The 21,757-nt window shown below is 45.1% G+C and overlaps 1 protein-coding gene across 1 annotated transcript in view; it reads left to right on the forward strand.

Annotated features, from left to right (window-relative positions):
* The first annotated feature begins 10,748 nt into the window (after positions 1–10,748).
* Positions 10,749–21,757, forward strand: part of LOC116970091 (nucleotide-binding oligomerization domain-containing protein 1-like) — a 53,761-nt gene continuing 42,752 nt past the window's right edge. The window contains exons 1-2 of the mRNA XM_033016823.1: positions 10,749–11,056; positions 21,123–21,340. Coding sequence (XP_032872714.1) covers positions 21,155–21,340 — 186 coding nt within the window. The 5' untranslated portion in view covers positions 10,749–11,056; positions 21,123–21,154. The remainder of the gene's footprint in view (positions 11,057–21,122; positions 21,341–21,757) is intronic.

Consider the following 21,757-nt stretch of genomic DNA (forward strand, 5'->3'; position numbering starts at 1 on the left):
TATCAATATGATCATGGCTGATCATCCAACTCAGTATCCTGTACCCAGTGGCGTAGGGTGTGTTTTGAGCGCCCGGGGCAGTTTAAAATATTACGCCTCCTCATTAGCGGCTAGCCATGGCTCATGAGCTGTTATAAATCCAAGTTTTGTATTTATTTTCTCAACCTAACAAAAAGATGGCGGTGCTGCCTTAGCAGCTGCGGCTCGCCTGCAGTCTGTCTGTTTTTTTCTCTTTTTTTGTGTTGTTCTTTTGTCCTGTTTAGTTGATTTTTGGTTTATTATGATGTGTATGTGGGGGGGGGGGGGGGACACGTTTTTGGTCTCTTCCTTCGGGGGATGCGACTTCTTTTGTCGTATCCCCCGTTTCCTCCTGCGTCGAGGCCTAATGGCGGAGCTGGCGGCCTCGGAGCTGGGGCAGTGGCAGCGGCGGCTGGGACAGCGGCAGCAGCGACCAGAACTCGGAGCTGGGCAGCGGCAGCGGCGGCTTTGACACCGGCAGCGGCGGCCTGGCCTCGGAGCTGGGACACCCACGTCTCGTTGCATCTCCCCTTTTCCTAATCGGCCACCATTTCATATACTTTTATGTATTGAGTATAGAAGTTGGGAAGTAATGTTAAAATTGTACAAGGCATTGGTGAGGCCAATTCTGGAGTATGGTGTACAATTTTGGTCGCCTAATTATAGGAAGGATCTCAACAAAATAGAGAGAGTACAGAGGAGATTTACTAGAATGTTGCCTGGGTTTCAGCAACTAAGTTACAGAGAAAGGTTGAACAAGTTAGGGCTTTATTCTTTGGAGCGCAGAAGGTTAAGGGGGGACTTGATAGAGGTCTTTAAAATGATGAGAGGGATAGACAGAGTTGACGTGGATAAGCTTTTCCCACTGAGATGAGGGAAGATTCAAACAAGGGGACATGACTTGAAAATTAAGGGACAGACGTTTAGGGGTAACATGAGGGGGAACTTCTTTACTCAGAGAGTAGTGGCTGTGTGGAATGAGCTTCCAGTGGAAGTGGTGGAGGCAGGCTCGATTTTATCATTTAAAAATAAATTGGATAGTTATATGGACGGGAAAGGAATGGAGGGTTATGGTCTGAACGCAGGTGTATGGGACTAGGGGAGAATACGTGTTCGGCACGGACTAGAAGGGTCGAGATGGCCTGTTTCCGTGCTGTAATTGTTATATGGTTATATGGTATATAATATTTTATATACTTGCGTGCTTCCTGCCTGCAGAACTTTACTGTCTGTTGTTAGTTTTATGTTTATGTAGCAGTTGTTTCTATTATAAAGTCTATTATAATTGTCCTATACAGGGACACATGACAGTAAACTCACTTGAACTTGAACTTGAACTTGAGTCCATATTTACAGTGGAAATTTCCCATATTAAGCCATCAATCTGTATAGCACAGCCCAGCCAGTAGGAGTCAGTGCTACTTAATCCAACAATCACTCTCAGTAATGGAAAAAGGAATTCAAAATCATAATCATAAAGAGGCAGAAGAGTTGTTGGATTTTTGATCAACTGCTTATTCTTGGTTAGAATATCACGTGCAAAAGCAATAGCACAGATTTGTAAAAAGTTGCATTTCCACCGTCAGTAATCTCATGTAGATCTGGTGTTTTTTGTACTGGAGCTATGAATTTATGCCTAGGTTTTGAGGGATTTTATTATTACCTTTTTATCACATATTTACGGGAACCACTGTTGTCCTGTTCTTGCGTTAAAGTCTTACAATGGTGATTATTTATTATTATAGAGTTGTACAGCAAAGAAACAGGCCCTTTGGCCCAACATGTTCAAAAATGGGGTACCGATCTAGACTAAACCCACATACCAGCACCTGGTCAGCAGTTTACTATCCCTTCACAATTGAAGGGCTTATACAAATAATTTCCATATGTGAGAGTACCTATCTCCACCACCAATTCAGGTAAATCCCAACCACACTCTGGATGAGAAAGTTCTTCCTCGGGATCCCTCTAAATCTCTTCCTCACCCTAAATCGATGTACTCTAATTTTAGATTGCACTGCCGTGGGGAAACGTATCCTTCGATCTATTTTGTGCCTCTCTTAATTTTATATACCTCTGTTAGTTCCCCTGGACAGATAAATTTCCAGGGCCTGATGGTCTGCATCCCAGAGTACTCAACGAGGTGGCCCTAGTAATCGTGGATGCATTGTTGATCATTTTCCAATGTTCTCTGGATCAGTTCCTGTGGACTGGAGGGTAGCCAATGTAACCCCACTTTTTTTAGAAAGGAGGGAGAGAGAAAACGGTGAATTATAGACCAGCTAGCCTTACATCGGCAGTGGGAAGATGCTTGAATCAATTGTTAAAGATCTTATAGCAGCGCATTTAGAAAGCAGTGACAGGATCAGTCAAAGTCAGCATGGATTTATGAAGGGGAAATCATGCTTGAGTAATCTGGAATTTTTTAAGGTTGTAACAAGTAGAATGGATAAGGGAGAGCCAGTGGATGTGGTGTATCTGGACTTTCAAAAAGCCTTTGACAAGGTGATTAGTGCAAAATTAGAGCTCATGGTATTGGGGGTAGAGTATTGACATGGATAGAGAACTGGTTGGCAGACAGGAAGCAAAGAGTAGGAATTAACGGGTCCTTTTCAGAATGGCAGACAGTGACTAGTGGGGAGTCGCAAGGCTCGGTGCTGGGACCCCAGTTATTTACAATATATATTAACGATTGAAACGAGGGAATTAAATGTGACATCTCCAAGTTTGCGAATGACACGAAGCTGGGTGGCAGTGTGAGCTGCGATGAGGATGCTATGAGGCTGCAGGGTGAGTGGGCGGATGCATGGCAGATGCAGTATAATGTGGATAAATAGTAAGATTAAACTAGAACTTACCAGTTTGAAGTTTGATCTTTATTTTATGAGGAGTTACGTCGAGGGATTACGTGAAGACCCCGCCAGCACGCATGCGCATCAATCTTCAAAGCAGCGGTGTGAAATCACAGACAACAGTAGATGAAATAAACATAGTAAGATAAGAGAAACTAGAATACCAGTTGACCTTTATGATAGCAGGTGGGCGTGGAGGGCACGTAATCCCTCGACATAACTCCTCATAAAATAAAGATCAAACTTCAAACTGGTAAACTTGTTTAATCTTACGATTTTACTTCGGAGTCACGTGAGTGACTACGTGAAGATTTTAAAGATCTGTGATTTCATGCCGAGGAACGAGTCCCTGCCTCACACACTGCCATAGTTGACCAAAGGAGGAAGTATGTTAACGTATTCAGACATGAATAATGATAATAGTAACCTCCCTCAACCGGGCGGAACTATGAACAGAACTTAACATAGAGTTCGTAAATACCCCCGATTTGGCAATGGGTTAGTACTAAATGTGTGAAAGATCGCTAGTTTGACCATCCTGCAACTGCTAGGATGTGGTCCCGCTAACTTCCATAACCCTGCTGCTGAGGTTGTTGCAGCCTTGTTGGAGTGAGACTTGAAATGTCAGTATTTACTCCTGTATAAACCAGACCCATAACCACCTGGAGATGGTCTGTAATGATACCTTCTTTTGAGACTAGATGTAACTAACAATATTGCTAGTTCAGAGTCTCTAGGCTCTAGTGATCTAACATTCTGGTGTAGATGTGTGACCATACACAATCGACGGTTCATGGGATATGTGAACATCTAGTTTGAGATCTGGTGCCCCTGGTCTATACTGCTTGACTAAGTCATAACATAACTGTTATTCAGCCTGCAGATATAATCATCCTATCCAGTCAACGTTTATGTAATGACTGGACCCGTAGTGCTGCATGCAGGGCTATGAGCATAACCACTTATAAATGAGTTAGACCAAGGACAGGGATGTAGCTGGAGCCCACTAGTGAAGCAACGTAGCACAACGTTAACGCCCCATATCTCTGCGTCCCTAGGCCTGGGAGTTTTCGAGTTGCAGATATCCTTCATAATCTAGAACTCAGAGGGTGAGACCCGGCAGAGTGGATTCTCCTCCTCCCAGCCAGTATGATGAAAAGCACCTTAGGCATAGTAGATGGCACTTTAAACATAATGATTGTCAAGCCCTCATATGAGCGTGAACTACAAGACGCCAGTCATCCGTGCTGAATTATGTAATATAATCATAAAACAAATACCTCCCATCTTATGAGGGAATACTGTTATTTTCTGGTGCTATCCCTGCGATCTGCAACGAGCACGTTCATGGTTGGTTTAACAACCAGAGCCGCAGGAACGGTCTTCTCAGTCTCTGTAAGTCAATGAATTGATTATATCATGCTGAGGATGGTTTCCCGTGTCACGGCTAAACCAGCAACTTTTGTGTCTAGAAATAACCATATAAGGTTCTATCATTCCTCACATCAGTGGGAACCATGGCTGGCTAAGAAACTATGAAAATGCCTGAGGCGGGAACGTGCTGAATTTTGCAAACCCGTCTGATGAGGCAGAAATGGGGGAAGACATAAAAGAACATTCCTCCCTAGTGTAGCGAGAATGTCACCATCGCTACTGATATGCCACATATTTTTTGCAACTGGTGATTGAGCCTGGATGCAAGCATCTCGGTCTTTAATGTTCACAATGTATTTTAATACTTTGTGATCCAACACCCATATTGTGTACCCTAATGAGGTTTAGGTAAACTATCACCGGATACTTTGACTTGTTTGCACCCATGTGATTAACATTTACCACCACCGAAGTTTATCAACTTGGACTAGAGCATGCAGATTAGGCACATTCGCACAAACCTTTAATCCACAGAATGCACCCAGTGTCTATAGGTAGTTGATACCATATAACTGAAGAATTGGTAACTCTCCCATCCACCTCTGTAACTAGAGATGGTATGAGCAATTTCCCATCCTGGCCAATAGCATCAGTTTGTAATTTAACTGAAGATTTACTGATGAAAGGTTAGTGGAAAGATGCTGAATACTGTTCGTCCACCATGGTGATTATGGTAGTTTCAGCTGGGAATCGCATAGGGCTGGTAACAATGACTTGAGGGCTTACTTCTTTTACATGCTGTATAGTACTGGTTGTGCAAAGGCCCAAATAACACAGCTGAAAGCCAATATATATTGTCAATTACACTTGATGAACAGAAGGCTGTTTGATAATAACAAGGTTTGTTACAGGCTTCAATTAATTCAAATCCCTTGCCTCAGGGCAGAGTCCCAGACGATTAATAGAGTTAAAGGTAAATCCCAATAATCAATCATTTCAGTTGGTATCAACTTAAATTTAACTGGACGGAGTCAGATTAGGAAAAGGGGAGATGCAATGAGACCTGGGTATGCTTGTCATCAGTCACATTCTATCTCTGTCCTGCCCACTCCCCTGACATTAGTCTGATTAGTCGACCCAAAACATCACCATTTCCTTCTCTCCTGAGATGCTGCCTGTCCCGCTGAGTTATTCCAGCATTTTGTGTCTACCTTCGATTTAAACCAGCATCTGCAGTTCTTTCATACACTGAAAGTAAGCATGCAGGTACAGCAGGCAGTGAAGAAAGCTAATGGCATGTTGACCTTCAATGCAAGATGATTTGAGTTTAGGAGCAAGTTGGTCCTACTGCAGTTGTACAGGGCCCTGGTGAGACCAAACTGGAGTATTGTGTGCAATTTTGATCTCCTAATTTGAGGAAGGACATTATTGCTATTGAGGGAGTGCAGCGTAGGTTCACCAGGTTTAATCCCGGGATGGCAGGACTGACATATGATGAAAGAATGGGTCGACTGGGCTTGTATTCACTGGATTTTAGGATGAGAGGATATCTTATAGAAACATATACAATTCAGAGGATTGGACAGGGTAGATGCAGGAAAAATGTTCCCGATGTTGGTCACAGTTTTAGAATAAGGGGTGGTCCATTTAGGACTGAGATGAGGAAAAATATTTTCACCCAGAGAGTTGTGAATCTGGAGTTCTCTGACAGTGGAAGCCAATTCACTGGATGTTTTCAAGAGAAAGTTAGATTTAGTTCTTTGGGCTAATGGAATCAAGGGATATGGGGAAAATTGAGGAACGAAGTACTGATTTTAGATGATCAGCCATGATCATATTGAATGCCAGTGCAGGCTCGAAGGGCTGAATGGCCTAATCCTGCACCTATTTTTCTATGTTTTGGATGTTTCAGCCTCCTCTGCACCTAGGAAAGGCGGCATGGTGACACAGTGGTAGAGTTGCTGACTTACAGCGCCAGGGACCCGGGTTCGATCCTGACTATGGGTGCTGTCTGTATGGGATTTGTACATTCTCCCTGTGACTGCCTTGGTTTTCTCCGGGTGCTCCAGATTCCTCCCACACTCCAAAGACGTCCAGGTTTGTAGGTTATTTGGATTCAGTTTTACAAAACAAATGAAGATTATCCCCAGTGTGTAGGATAGTGCTAGTATATGGGGTGATCGCTGGTTGCCATGGACTCAGTGGGCTCAACATCCTGTTTCCTCATTGTCTCTCTCAAAATGAAATGAAAGCAAAACCAGCCTATTCAGTCACTCCTAGTAAATGTCCAGGCCATGTACCATCATGGTGCATCTCCTCTGCACACTCTCCAACGCAGTTACATGCTTCCTGTCGTGAGACAACCTAAACTGTACACAGTATTCCAGCAGTGATTTATACAGTTGTACCATCACCTCCCTGTATTTATATTCATTCATAGCTCCAGCTAATAAACACAAGTCTCCCATTTACCTTCTTTACTATTTTTTCCACCTGTGTTTCAGCTTCAGGGATCTTTAGACTTGGACAGCAAGTCTGATCTCTTCCTTAATATTCCTTTTGGTCTTACCATTCATCATGTATAACACTTATAGGTTCATCACCGTGCACTTAACAGGATTAATTCCCATCTGCCATTGATCTCCCATTTTACCAATTGTTCAATATAATCCTGTAGCCCATGACAAATCTCCACCTTGTTCCTAGTGCATTGCCAAGAGACCCTTTAAATCAATTGCAGAATGATTAAGGATTGTTAAGGGTTTGGACACGCTAGAGGCAGGCAACATCTCTGAGGATATGACATGGACATCACACGCCGCAGCACTTGTGAGTAAGGCAAGGCAGCGCCTTTACCACCTCAGGCAATTGAGGAAATTCAGAGTGTCTCCGAGGATCCTCCAGTGCTTCTACTCAGCGGCTGTGGAAAGCATCTTGTCCGGAAATATTACCATCTGGTTTGGTAATTGCTCTGCTCAGGACAAGAAGGCTCTGCAGAGAGTAGTGCGTTCGGCCGAACGCACTATGGGAACTTCACTCGCCCCCCTGTAGGAACTATACATCAAAAGGTGCAACTCCAGAGCCAACAAGATCATGGGAGACCCCTTCCACCCCTGCAACGGACTGTTCCAGCTGCTACGGTCAGGCAAACGCCTCCATTGCCATGCTGTGCGAAAGGAGAGGTTGAGAAGAAGCTTCTTCCCAGAGGCCATTAGGACTGTAAACTCCTATCTCACCAGGGACTAACTTTTACTGTACCACTCTACTGCTTTTTTTTAAGAATTGCTGTTTTTTTCCCTTTTTCCTTCCTCCCACAATATTCAATATGAAAAATAATATATGATTCTGTTACATTCTGTTTATAGTTTGTTTGGTTGTTTGTTTGTTTGTCTTTTTGCACAAAGTCCGCGAGCATTGCCACTTTTCATTTCACTGCACATCTCGTATGTGTATGTGACGAATAAACTTGACTTGACTTGACATGTCCCCGATGTTAGGGGAGTCCAGAACCAGGGGCCACAGTTTAAGAATAAGGAGTAAGCTATTTAGAACGGAGATGAGGAAACACTTTTTCTCACAGAGAGTGGTGAGTCTGTGTAATTCTCTGCCTCAGAGGGCAGTTCTCTGGATGATTTAAAGAGAGAGCTAGATAGGGCGCTTAAAAATAGCGGAGTCAGGGAATATGGGGAGAAGGCAGGAACGGGGTACTGATTGGGGATGATCAGCCATGATCACATTGAATGGCGGTGCTGGCTCGAAGGGCCGAATGGCCTACTCCTGCACCTATTGTCTATCGTCTACTGTCTAGTGATTCTTAGCACTTATTCAATATTTGTGAGTTTGTGAGAATGCAAAGCTTTTAATCAAATCTGCTCATCAAATTTAACGTATTACATGAGTTAGACACAGAGTGCTGGAGTAACTCAGCGGGTCAGGCAGCATCTCTGGAGAAAAAGAATAGGTGATGTTTCGGGTTGGGACACTTCTTCAGACTGCTAAGGAGTCGCGAGCCGAAACATCTCCCATCCTTTTTCTCCAGAGATGCTGCCTGACCCCTGAGTTACTCCAACACTTTGTGTCTATCTTTGGTATAAACCAGCATCTGCAGTTCTTTATTTCTATTTAAAGTATTGCATTCTCTGTTTATGTTCTGTACACTCATGGGAATTGGAGGATAACACACTCTATTCCTCAGGCTAGTGTATTAAGCTGCTATTTGTTTATATTTGACAATATCACCTCCTTATTTCTCTGGTTTGTTCAGTTTTTGATCATAATTTTCTTCTCCTTTCCTGCTGGTTTTACCGAGTTCTTCACTTTCTTCACTTTCTCTGTGGCCGGGGATGTGGCGAGCAAGACCTCTGAGTGGTGCAGCGTATAGCTGCTGCTTGACAATGCCAGAGACCCGGGTTCGATCCTGAATTAGGCCATTCAGCCCATCAAGCCTACTTCACCATTTGATCATGGCTGATCTATTTTTCCCTCTCAATTCCATTCTTTGTCCTTCCCCCCCTTTGACGCCATTAATAATCAAGAACATAGAAACATAGAAAATAGGTGCAGGAGTAGGCCATTCGGCCCTTCGAGCCTGCACCGCCATTCAATATGATCATGACTGATCATCCAACTCAGTATCCTGTACCTGCCTTCTCTCCATACCCCCTGATCCCTTTAGCCACAAGGGCCACATCTAACTCCCTCTTAAATATAGCCAATGAACTGGCCTCAACTACCTTCTGTGGCAGAGAGTTCCACAGATTCACCAATCTCTGTGTAAAAAATGATTTTCTCATCTCGGTCCTAAAATACTTCCCTCTTATCCTTAAACTGTGACCCCTAGTTCTGGACTTCCCCAACATCGGGAACAATCTTCCTGCATCTAGCCTGTCCAACCCCTTAAGAATTTTGTAAGTTTATATAAGATCCCCCCTCAATCTTCTGAATTCCAGCGTGTACTAGCCGAGTCTATCCAGTCTTTCTTCATATGAAAGTCCTGCCATCCCAGGAATCAGTTTGGTGAACCTTCTCTGCACTACCTAGAACTACCTAGTAAATATGCATGGTAAAGGAGGGAGGGACCATGGGCAAAGGTGTAATGCTGAGGCTCTATAAGGCGCTGGTCAGGTCGCATTTGGAGTACTGTGAGCAAATTTCTGCCCCATATCTGAGGAAGGATGTGGTAGTTCTGGAGAGGGTCCAGAGGAGGTTTACAAGAATGATTCCAGGAAAGATTGGCTTCGCATACAATGAGCGTTTGACAACACTGGGCCTCGACTCGCTGGAGTTTAGAAGATTGAGGGGGGACCTCATTGAAACCTACCAAATAATAAAAGGCATACATACAGTGGATGTGGAAAGGATGTTTCCACTGGTAGGAGAGTCTAGGACCAGAGGTCATAGCCTCAGAATAAGAGGAGAATGAAAATTGTAGAAAGGAGGAACTTCTTTCATCAGAGGGCGGTGAATCTGTGGAACTCATTGCCACAGACGGCTGTGGAGGCCAAGTCAGTGGATATTTTTAAGGCAGCAATAGACAAATTCTTGATTAGAACGGGTTTCAATGCTTATGGGGAGAAGACAGGAATATGGAAGCAGAGATCAGCCATGATTGAATGGCGGAATAGTCTCGATGGGCTGAATGGCCTAATTAACCATATAACCATATAACAATTACAGCACGGAAACAGGCCATCTCGGCCCTACAAGTCCGTGCCGAACAACTTTTTTCCCTTAGTCCCACCTGCCTGCACTCATACCATAACCCTCCATTCCCTTCTCATCCATATGCCTATCCAATTTATTTTTAAATGATACCAACGAACCTGCCACCACCACTTCCACTGGAAGCTCATTCCACACCGCTACCACTCTCTGAGTAAAGAAGTTCCCCCTCATGTTACCCCTAAACGTCTGTCCCTTAATTCTGAAGTCATGTCCTCTTGTTTGAATTCTTCCCTATTCTCAAAGGGAAAAGCTTATCCACGTCAACTCTGTCTATCCCTCTCATCATTTTAAAGACCTCTATCAAGTCCCCCCTTAACCTTCTGCGCTCCAGAGAATAAAGACCTAACTTATTCAACCTATCTCTGTAACTTAGTTGTTGAAACCCAGGCAACATTCTAGTAAATCTCCTCTGTACTCTCTCTATTTTGTTGACATCCTTCCTATAATTGGGCGACCAAAATTGCACACCATACTCCAGATTTGGTCTCACCAATGCCTTGTACAATTTTAACATTACATCCCAACTTCTATACTCAATGCTCTAATCACATAATTCTAATGTGAACTTGTGTGAACTTCTGTTAGTTTGCTTTAGGTAGATTGTGAGATTGAACATCTCTTGGTTTAGAATCAGTCACAGGCAACAGTCTAGCTTTTGGCCAGAATTGCATCCCAAGCTATAACTGATAACCCAAGCAAAATGTCAATAGTCAGAAACTGATCTTTGTTCTTCAAAGAAAATGGTTGTTAGGAAATGTAAAATGTCAATAAAGGTTTGTTAACTTACAACCTGTTTTTTCAAAGAGACAACACTGTTTTAAGTTGCACAACCTCATGCAGTTGCGTCAATGATTTGGTGTTAATTTAGTTTGTATAACTCTCTCGCATCTGAACTTGTGACCTTGGTGCAGATTCACACATCCTGCCAGTGACGTTGACTTAAGGAACAGTTTCCCCTTTGGCGAGCACAGCGTTTTTCCCTTTAGAAATTGTTCTGCTTTATTCAAGGTTGGATTTAAAGCATGAAGAACTGGGATTTATCGTAACCGACAAAAGGCCACATAACCGACAAAAGGCCAACATCAACGGTAAGACATTTCTGATGCTTCGTTAGATCTACAACTTTTACTGGAACTAGAGCTAGAACTATTAGTTTTATGATGGTTTTGGATTAGACGGGACAGGTCCAAGTGTTAAAACTCTGAATCTGAGCAAGGCCAACTTTGATGGTATTACACACAACATTGCTCAAGTTAATTGGAATAGATTGTTTGCAGGGAAAGGAACGCCCAGAAAGTGGGGTGCTTTGAAAAGTGCTCAGGGAATGCATGTTCCTGTTAGAGTGAAGGGCGGTGCAGATGGGTGTGAGGAAACATGGATGACGAAACTGGGCCTGTACTCGCTGAGGCTCTGGTCAGGAAAAAGGAGGCATGGGACGGCTCTAGACAACTGGAATCGAGTCTACCCTTGGAGGAGATTTAGCTGCTGAGGAGCATATTTAAGAAGGAAATCAGAAGGGGGGGACATGAGGTGGGAGAAAGCTCTGGCAGATAATATTAAGGGAAATCCAAAGAGAATTTATGAACATTAAGAGAAAGAGGGTGACTAGAGAGAGAATCAGGTGTCTGAGAAAACCAAAGCGGTATTCTCTGCGTGGAACAGCAGGAGATGGTCAAGAGTCCTCAGTGTGTTTTATTTACTCTGTTTTACTCTGTGGAGAAATAGGTAAAAACTGGGGAACTTGGCACAGTTAATGAAAGTGTCTTGAGTACAGTCAGTATTGCTGTCTGTCGAAGAGGTACGAAATGTCATGGCATATGTCGGTAGACAAAGCTCCCTTTCCTGATTCAGATATACCCAAGGACACTTTGAGAAGCGAGAGAAGAAAGTGTGTGTGTGTGTGGCATTGCAGATGGTTATCAAAAATCTACAACTAGCTGGATCTTGATCAGTTGGACAAGTGGGTAGTGGAGTGGTTATTGGAGTTTAATGCAGATCTATGCGAGTTGTTTCATTTTGTTGAAATCAAACCTGGACAAGTCCTTCACAGCAAATGACAAGACTCTGGTGAGGAGCAGAGGGATGTAAGAGTTCAGGTACATAGCATTCATTAGTCAGAGCCCATAGGTTCATAAGGCATAGGATCAGAATTAGGCCATTCGGCCCATCATGTCTACTCTTTCTCTCAACCCCATTCTCCTGTCCTCTCCTCATAACCTTTACACCCTTACTAATCAAGAATCTGTCAATTTCCACTTTAAAAATACTCAATGACTTGTTCTCCACAGATGTCTGTGGCAATGAATTCCACAGATTCACCAGCCTCTTTCAATTCAATTCAATTCAACTTTATTGTCATTGCACAGATACAAGTATGGGTACAACGAAATGCAGTTTAGCGTCAGTCCGTAGTAATAGTGCAATATAGAAATAAAAATACAGAATAATTAAACAATGGGGACGGAGAGACTGGAGAAATCTATCGGCGGGACTCCGAGTTCAGCAATGTGATAGTGTTGTTGTAGAAGCTGTTCCTCATCCTACTGGTACGAGACCTGAGGCTCCTGTACCGCCTCCCTGATGGGAGGAGGGCAAACAGTCCATGGTTGGGGTGGGAGGGGTCTTTAATGATCTTCCCGGCCCGTCTCAGATACCGTTTTCGGTGGAGGGCATCCATGGCAGGGAGCGGGGCACCGATGATGTACTGAGCGGTTTTCACCACCCGTTGTAGTGCCTTCCTGTCCGCAACAGTGCAGCTGCTGTACCATACCGTGAAGCAGGTGGTCAGGATGCTCTCGATGGTACAGCGGTAGAAGTTGGTCAGGATCTGGGGGGACAGGTGGGCTTTCTTGAGCCTCCTCAGGAAGTAAAGGCGCTGCTGTGCCTTTTTGATCAGCAAAAGATATTCCTCATCATCTCATTTCTTAAGGTGCATCCATTTATTCTGAGACTGTGCCTTCTGGTCCCAGAGTCTCCCACTAGTGGAAACATCCTCTCCACATCCACTCTATCCAGGCCTTTCACTATTCGGTAAGTTTCAATGAAGTTACCCCTCATCCTTCTAAACTCCAGAGAGTGTACGCCCAGTGCTGTCAAACGCTCATCATATGACATAGAAAATAGGTGCAGGAGGAGGCCATTCAGCCCTTCGAGCCAGCACCGCCATTCATTGTGATCATGGCTGATCGTCCCCAATCAATAACCCGTGCCTGCCTTCTCCCCATATCCCTTGATTCCACTAGCCCCTAGAGCTCTATCTAACTCTCTCTTAAACCCATCCAGTGATTTAGCCTCCACTGCCCTCTGTGACAGTCCAATCACCCCTGGGACTATTCTCTCCAACGTTAGCATGTCCTCCCTTCTGATATGGGGCCCAAAACTGCTCACAATAGTCCAAATGTGGTTTGACCAGTGCCTTGCAAAGCCTCATATTATATCCCTGTTTTTATATTCTAATCCTCTCAAAATAAATGCTAACATGTATTTGGTTTCCTTACTACCGATTCAACTCGCGAATTAACCTTTTGGGAATCCTGCACCAGCACTCCCAAGTCCCTTTGCACCTCCGATTTTTGAATCCTCTCCTTATTTAGAAAATAGTCAATGCAGTTATTCCTACTACCAAAATGCATGACTGCACACTTTGCTACACTGTGTTCCATCTGCCACTTCTTTGCCCACTCTCCCAACCTGTCCAAGGCATTCTGCAGAGTCCCTGCTTCCTCTCCACATGCCCCTCCACTTACCTTCGTATCATCTGCAGATTTGGCCACAAAACCTTCAATTCACTCATCCAAATCAGGGTATTGAGTATGGAAGTAGAAACAATGAACTTCAGATGCTGGTTTACTAAGAAAAGACACAAAAAATACTTCAAGCATGAAGAATGGTCCCGAAGCGTCATCTATCCATGGTCTCCAGGGATGTTGCCTGAACTCCTGAGTCTTACAGCAAGGAAAAAGGCCATTCGACCCATTTGCCCACACTGGCCAACGTCCCATCTAGACTAGTCCCACTTACCTGCATTTTGCCCATAGCCCTCCAAACCTGTCCTATCCGTGTACCTTCTAAATGTTTCTTAAACGTTGCGATAATACCTGCCTCAACTAGCCCCTCTGGCAGCTCGTTCCATACATCTACCACCCTTTGCATAAAAAAAGTTACGCCACAGATGCTCATTAAATCTCCCCCCCCCCCTCACCTTAAACCTATGTTCTCCATTTCCCCAACTCTGGGCTAGACACTCTGTGCGTCTACCCGAACTGTTCCTCTTATTATTTTATATACCTCTATAAGATCACCCCTCATTTTCCTGCACTCCAAGGAATAGAATCCTAGCTTGCTCAACCTCTCCCCACAGCACAGGCCCTCGAGTCCTGGTAACATCCTTGTAAACCTTCCCTGTACTTTAACTGACATTTGGCCAAAATTCAAATTTCGAGAGATTTTTAACGAAAACCATTGTGTTCAATATTGAAAAACTGTGTCGAATTTGTTCAGCATTGCTGGAGAAATTGGCCAATCTCTGATGGTAAGACTGTTTCAAAGCTTTGCTGGAAGTGCAACTCATGAAGCATTTGTTGAAGTGTGGAGCTTACGAAAGTTAAGTAGTGGAACTGTATAAAAAAACCTACAGCTTTTTTGTTCCCCAAATATTGTGATTCTGTAATCTGAAAGTCTATATATGTTTGGTGAACAAAGAATTAGCAAAGGACATTTATTATCACGTACACCAATTGGTGTAGTGAAATTTGACTTGCCATTGCAGCACACGAATAAAGATAAGACACAGCATTAAAGAATTTAACAGTAAACATAAAAACATCCCCACACAATGGGGCTGTGGGGGAAGGCAGCAAAAGTCCAGTCCCGTCCCTTATTATTCACCCATAGTCGGGCCTATTGAGGCCTCCGCAGTCGCCGCCACGGCAGCCTGATGCTTCAGGCCCTCTCGCCAGATGATGGAACTCAGCGGCCCGGAGTGTCTGGAGCGGCCGCTTCCTCCTCGGAGACCGCGGTTTCCGAAGTCCACGGGCTGCGCTGGTCGGAGCTCTGACACTGGCGACCTCGGCGTAAGATCCCAGGCTCTGCGGTGTTTAAAGCTCAGCGCCGCCCGCAGCCACAGCACGGATGTTGGAGTTGGCGGTCCAAGCACCCCAGAGCCCACTGCACGGCGACCCAGGCAAGGCATTGCCCGCTCCATGATGGTGCCCCAGCGCTGTGCCGCCGCCGAAGCTGAAGTCCTCGACGGTCCCGGCAGGAAAACGCCGCTCCAGTCTGTTGGTAGGCCACGAGGAAGGGGTGAAAACACGGCTCGGAGAAAAGCCGCATCTCCGACCAGGTAGGGACTGAGAAAAATTGTTTCCCCCTTTCCCCCCCACCCCCCACATAAAAGGCTGGAAGACCTCCAAAACAAACACTTTTTAACTCATTAAAAATAACAAAAATGGTGAAAGGACTAACAGCTGCTGGCAGGGCAGCCATACTCGACAGCGCCCCCTACAGTAATGGAGAATGCTGAGTAAACGTTGTATTATCTAGTGTTTTATTTATTTATTTTATTATTTATTTCGAACAGAATAAAAGAATAAAAAGCAAGTGTGAAACAGCATACAAAAAACAAAACAAAAATATTTATCAAGTGTCATAAACAATATCTATAAATAAATGAAATCGTATGTGTCCGAAAAGGAGCAGGAAGAAGCCAAAGCTTATTAATTCCCACCCCTTATTCAACTGCTTGTAATTATCTTATACAAATTTAGCAGCTATATGTACACCATATGTACACCAGCCATTATATGTACACCAAATTATTTACATTTATACACTAATTTCCCTCTCAATTGGTTGAGTTGGTGGTTAAAGAATTAATTAATCGTTCAGAATTCTTAATGGTATTACTACTTTAATTAATATAACCAAAAAAAGTAACCACTCATTCGTGTCATTTTCTGAATAGAAGTCATTTTGCAGAGCCTTGTTATCCATCAAAACAAATTCATTTTGGAAAACACTCTCAGTGCAATTTGCATTATTTGCTAGTTCGGTCGTTAAGGATGGCATTGAAGGGTTAAAGATTTTTTTCTTCTAGATTTCTCCAAGTTTTGTTGCTCGTTCCTTGTGTCTCCAGGTTTACCAGAATGCTGCCTGGATTCACAGTTCGGAACATTTGTGACTTTATTCCAATTTCTGACCTACTTCTCTGGGTGGGAACAGAAATTGGAAGGAGAGTTGGGAAGAGTGATCATGACCAGTGGGGTTCAAGAGAAGACAGTGGGGCATCAAATGGGGACAGTGATCACAACCCCATGTGTTAAGATTGTTTTGAACATGGAGAAGGCAGAAGCTTGCGGGAAGATACTAAATTTGAGGAAGGCAAATTAGAACTTTATTAGGTTGGAGCTCAGGAGGGCAAGGCAGGGGGAAATGAAAGAATATGATGAAGCGTATGGACTGAACTGTACTTATTTCAATGCAAGGGGTATTGTGAGAAAAGCAGATGAATTTAGAGGCTGGATCAATGCTTGGACAACTGTGATGTTGTGGCCATTGGAGAAACATGGTTGCGAGAGGGACATGACTGGCAGCTCAATGTTCCAGGATTTTGAGGTTTCAGGCATGATAGAGAGGGAGGGAAAAGCGGTGGAGGAATTGCTCTGCTAATCACGGGACTGTCACAGCGACAATCCGAGGACATGCTGGAGAGTTTGATATGGGTGGAGCTTAAATAGTAAGATTGTTATGACTAGGGAAAAGGCTGGGCTTTGTGGGAGGTACTAAATTGGAGTAAGGCAAATTAGAACATCATTAGGTAGGGGCTCAGGACGGTACATTGGGAGACGTTTAGTTAGTTCAGAGATACAACATGGAAACAGGCACCAAATCCATGCCAACTTTTGATCATATAATCACAATAATTCTACATTATCCAGGGCTGCCAACTCTCACGCTTTGAGCGTGAGGCTCACGCCCTCAAGCAAGCTCTCACGCCCTCATGCTCATCAGACATTTCTCACGCTCAGTGGTGAGAAATTTTGTGATCAACGAAAATGTCAAAACTGGGATAAACTGCATGGTCCGCGGGTGTTGGAGAGCCGGGGCTGCAGGAGGGATGGAAGCAGAACCAGCGGCGGGGAGCCGGGACTGGTGAGTTTGCGGGGCTGACGCAAGTATTTGCGCGGCTAGCGAGTCGCTCGCTGCAGCTCTGGCCATGGAGCGCTCCGGACAGTGCGAGTGTCCCGGGTCGCGGAGGAGTCGGAAGCTCCGCTGTCACGAGAGTCTCTGTGCCGAAGGGACAGACTGTCAAAGGGAGGTGGAGAGAGAGAGAGGGGAAGGAGACGGGGAGACGGGGGGGAGAGAGAGAGACGGGGGTGAGAGGAGAGAGAGGGGAGAGACAGAGGGGGCGTGAATGGAGAGAGAGAAGAGGGGGAGGGGGAGAGAGAGGTGGGAGAGGGGGGAAGAGAGAGAAGGGTGAGAGGGAAGAAAGAAGGAAGAGAGAGGGGGTGGAGAGGGAGGAGAGGGTAGGAGAGAATGGGAGAGAGAGAGGGGGAAGAGAGAGGGGGGAGAGGGGAAAAGATAGAGAGGGGGGGCAAAGAGAAAGAGGAGTAAGAGACAGAGGAGAAAGAGAGAGGGGAGAGAGAGCCAGGGGGAGAGTGAGGTGGGAGGGCGAAATGGGGGAGAGAGTGAGAGAGAGATGAGAGAGAGAGGGGGGGAAGAGAGAGAGGTGAGAGAGTGGTGAGAGGAGAGACAGAGAGAGAGGGGAGAGTGTGAAGAGAGGGAGAGATAGAGAGGGAATGAGAAAGAGAGAGAGAGGGGGGAGAGAGAAGGGGGAGAGAGAGAAGAAAGAGAGGGGGAGAGAGAGAGAGGGGGGAGAGAGAGAGGGGGGAGAGTGGGGAGAGAGAGGGAGAGAGGGGGGAAAGAGAGGAGAGAGGGGACGAGAGAGAGGGGGAGAGTGAGGTGGGAGGGAGAGAGTGGGAAGAGAGAGAGGGAGAGAGAGGGGGGAGAGAGAGGGGAGAGAGAGGGGAAGAGAGGAGAGAGAGAGGGGGGGTGAGGGGGGGGCAGAGAGAGTTTGGGGAAAGAGAGAGAGGGGGAGAGAGAAGTGAGAGGGAAGGGGAGAGAGTGAGAGGGGTGAGATAGGGGAGAGAGGAGAGAGAGAGGGGGAGGGGGGAGAGAGAGGGGGGTTGAGAGGAGAGAGAGCGGAAGAGAGGGGGAGAGAGAGAGGGATGAGAGTGAGGTGGGAGGGAGAGAGAGAGAGGGGAGAGAAAGAGAGGTGGAGAGAGAGAGGAGAGAGAGAGGAGAGAGAGGGGGGGAGAGAGAGAGGGAGAGGGGGATAGAGAGGCAGGGCTGCCAACTCCCATGCATTGAGCGTGAGAATCACGCATTTCACCAAAATCTCACGCTGATCACAAATTTCTCTCGCTCTGTTGTGAGAAATTCTGTGATCAACGAAAATTTCAAAACTCATATCAACTGCATGGGCCGCGGGTGTTGGAAGCAGAAGCAGCGGCGGGGACAGATGCGGACGGGGAGCGGGGCTGGCGAGTGTTTGCCGGGTTGGCGAGTCGCTCACTGCAGCTCCGGCCATGGAGCAGCCTCAGTGCAAGAGTCCCGGGCTGTTGGAGGTGTCGGAAGCGTTGCGCCGCTGCCGTGAGAGTCTCTGTGCCGAATTCGCCCAGGTGACTGGCATGGACCAGGCTGCGGCTCGGTGCATCCTGGAGGACAACCAGTGGCTGCTGGAAGTAAGTACCAAGCACTGGGTAGACACGGTGGAAGATTGTGGACTTCAAATGGGGGTGGTTGGTGAAAGCATCCTGCTTGCCTGCTAGATTTTCACTTACTGTAATTGCAGGAAAAATGTTCCCGATGTTGGGGGCGTTCAGAACCATGGGTCACAGTTTAAGAATAAAGGGGGGGCCAGTTAGGACTGAGATGAGAACAAACATTCTTCACATAGAGAGTTTTGAATCTGTGGAATTCTCTGCCACAGAAGGCAGTGCAGGCCAATTCACTGGATGTTTTCAAGAGAGAGTTACATTTAGTTCTTGGGGCTAACGACATCAAGGGATATGGGGAAAAAACAGGAAAGAGGTACTGATTTTAGATGAATAGCCATGATCATATTGAATGGCAGTGCTGGCTCGAAGGGCCGATGGCCTATTCCTGTACCTATTTGCTATGTTTCTATGCTTGAGTATATGGCAATAAAACTCGATCACTTGATTTTGAAGCATTCATGCATGGTGGAGGTATAATGTAGTCATAGAGTGATACAGTGTGAAAACAGGCCCTTCGGTGCAACTTGCCCACACCCGCCAACATGTCCCAGCTACGCTACCTGCTTTTGGTCCATACGTCCAAACCTGTCCTATCCATGTATCAGTCTAACTTTTTCTTAAATGTTGGGATGGTCCCTGCCTCAACTACCTCCTCTGGCAGCTTGTTCCATACACCCATCACCCTTTGTGTGGATAAAGTTACCCCTTAAAAAGTTACCTCTTAAAAATACTTCATACAAAAAACATTGAAATCATACTTCTACAGTGCACTAAAACATGATTTTAATACATCAAATTTCAAAAGGTTCCTACCCTGGGAGGGGGGACACCCTTCTTCCACACCCTCTCCCCACTCGGTTGCTCCACTCCCTCACCGGGTACCCCCAAGGCCAGTGATCAGTGATCGCACAGTCTCCCCCCTTTCAAAAACGCTCCAATCCAATTTAAAGCATATATATTGCATTCAAGTGTATGTTAAAAGACTCGCTACAGTATGCACCATATTGCACAATTTCAAGCTGAAAAATGCAAATGTTCCATACCAATGGGAGAGGGACACCCTCCTCCCCCGCCCCCCGGTCGCTATGCTCCCTCGGGCTTGGTCTTTCGCAATTTCTCACTCCCAACTCTCACCCAATGCTGGCAGCCCTGCATTATCCCACTGTGGCATCCACTTCCCGCGTGTTGGGGGGCTGTTTAAAACACCCCACATCTTTAGACTTTGCACGTGTGCCAACAAACAGTAAAATGTTTACTTGGGTGAGCTTCTTTAATTCCATCATTTGAGTGAAATCTTTCCTGGGGCAGCACAACTTTCAGCAAAGTAAGGGGTCAATAGAGTTTATGTGAAATGTGAAAAGTCCATGCAAGATGACTAATTCCCACTAATGAACAAGAATTGTGTAACTTCCGCCATGAAACATTCACTAAGATAATGCAAAAATATGTATTTTAATATTTCATCATATTGCTAATCATCCGTTAGATTTAGTCAGGATTAAGGAATCAAGGGATATTATTATTATTATTATTATTATTATTATTAACATTATACTTATGGGCACCTTTCAAAGACTCTTAAGGGCGCCTTTCAAAATTTAATAATCAGATTACCATATAACCATATAACCATATAACAATTACAGCACGGAAACAGGCCATCTCGGCCCTTCTAGTCCGTGCCGAACACTTACTCTCACCTAGTCCCATCTACCTGCACTTAGACCATAACCCTCCATTCCTTTCCCGTCCATATACCTATCCAATTTATTTTTAAATGATACAAAATATATAAGCAGAACAAAACAAAAAACAACAAATAGTAGGGAGAACACACAATTCAAAGAGAGAGCAGCGGCAGCTAAACGGGCCAGGATTCACTCTCCCTTCCGGCAGCCATCTTGGGGACAAAACAAACAAAACACCTTTTAACATTTAACATCCACCACAGTGACTCCTACACACTCCTCATTGTGGTGGAAGGCGAAATATAGTTCAAGTCCTTCAGCAGGAAAAGCAGGAACGGGGTACTGATTTTAGATGATCAGCCATGATCATATTGCATGGCGGTGCTGGCTCGAAGGGCCGAATGGCCTACTCCTGCACCTATTTTTCTATGTTTCTATGATCTGTTTCTCATTGACCACATACTACCTATATGCAATCATCACCACCTACACGTGACGTGATACTTTGGTAAGTTAGTACATCAATCACTAAGATTCACTTTTGCTATGTTTATCATCACAATATTGTTCAGACCCTTTTACCCTGTGACTCAGTGAAGTGAGAATATGAATGAACAATGATTAATATTCTGTGCTCAATCTGCTCATGAAGTGATATCACTGACCATTCTAACTTTTGCTTTCGGCAGGAAAGCTTAGGTTTGAGCCCAAATACAATACGATGGAACAGGGTGCGGCTCTAACAAACCAAGCCTCCTCATACCTTGATCTTCTCACAGTGCGTCGGGTGGAGCTGGTCAACGGAATTAAAAACACTGATTGCATCTTGGATAACTTGCTGCATACTGGATACTTCACGTCTGAGGATATGGAGTTCGTACAGCAGAGTGTTACTCGGCACGAGAAGGTACGACCAGCCGAAAACCTTGCTTTGTACTAAACGGCTTTATTTTGGAAAGTTATTGGGTCACCATGCTCATTGTGGAAAAAGCAATGTTGAAGCCAACAATTGTGTGGTGTATTTCATGACCAATATCATCTCAGGAGTGTCATCCCAGCAACCAAAACCACTTGCAACTTGCAACTACCTACATTTAAGCTATACAGTACAATCAGAGAGTTATGCCCCTGTCCCACTTAGGAAACATGAACGGAAACCTCAGGAGACTTTGCGCCCCACCCAAGGTTTCCGTGCGGTTCCCGGAGGTTGCAGGTGGTTGCCGGAGGTTGCAGGTAGTGGAAGCAGGTAGGGAGACTGACAAAAACCTCTGGGAACCACACGGAAACCTTGGGTGGGGCGCAAAGTCTCAAGAGGTTTCCGTTC

This window comes from Amblyraja radiata, chromosome 2 (genome assembly GCF_010909765.2).
Source record: "Amblyraja radiata isolate CabotCenter1 chromosome 2, sAmbRad1.1.pri, whole genome shotgun sequence".
NCBI classification, from domain to species: domain Eukaryota; kingdom Metazoa; phylum Chordata; class Chondrichthyes; order Rajiformes; family Rajidae; genus Amblyraja; species Amblyraja radiata.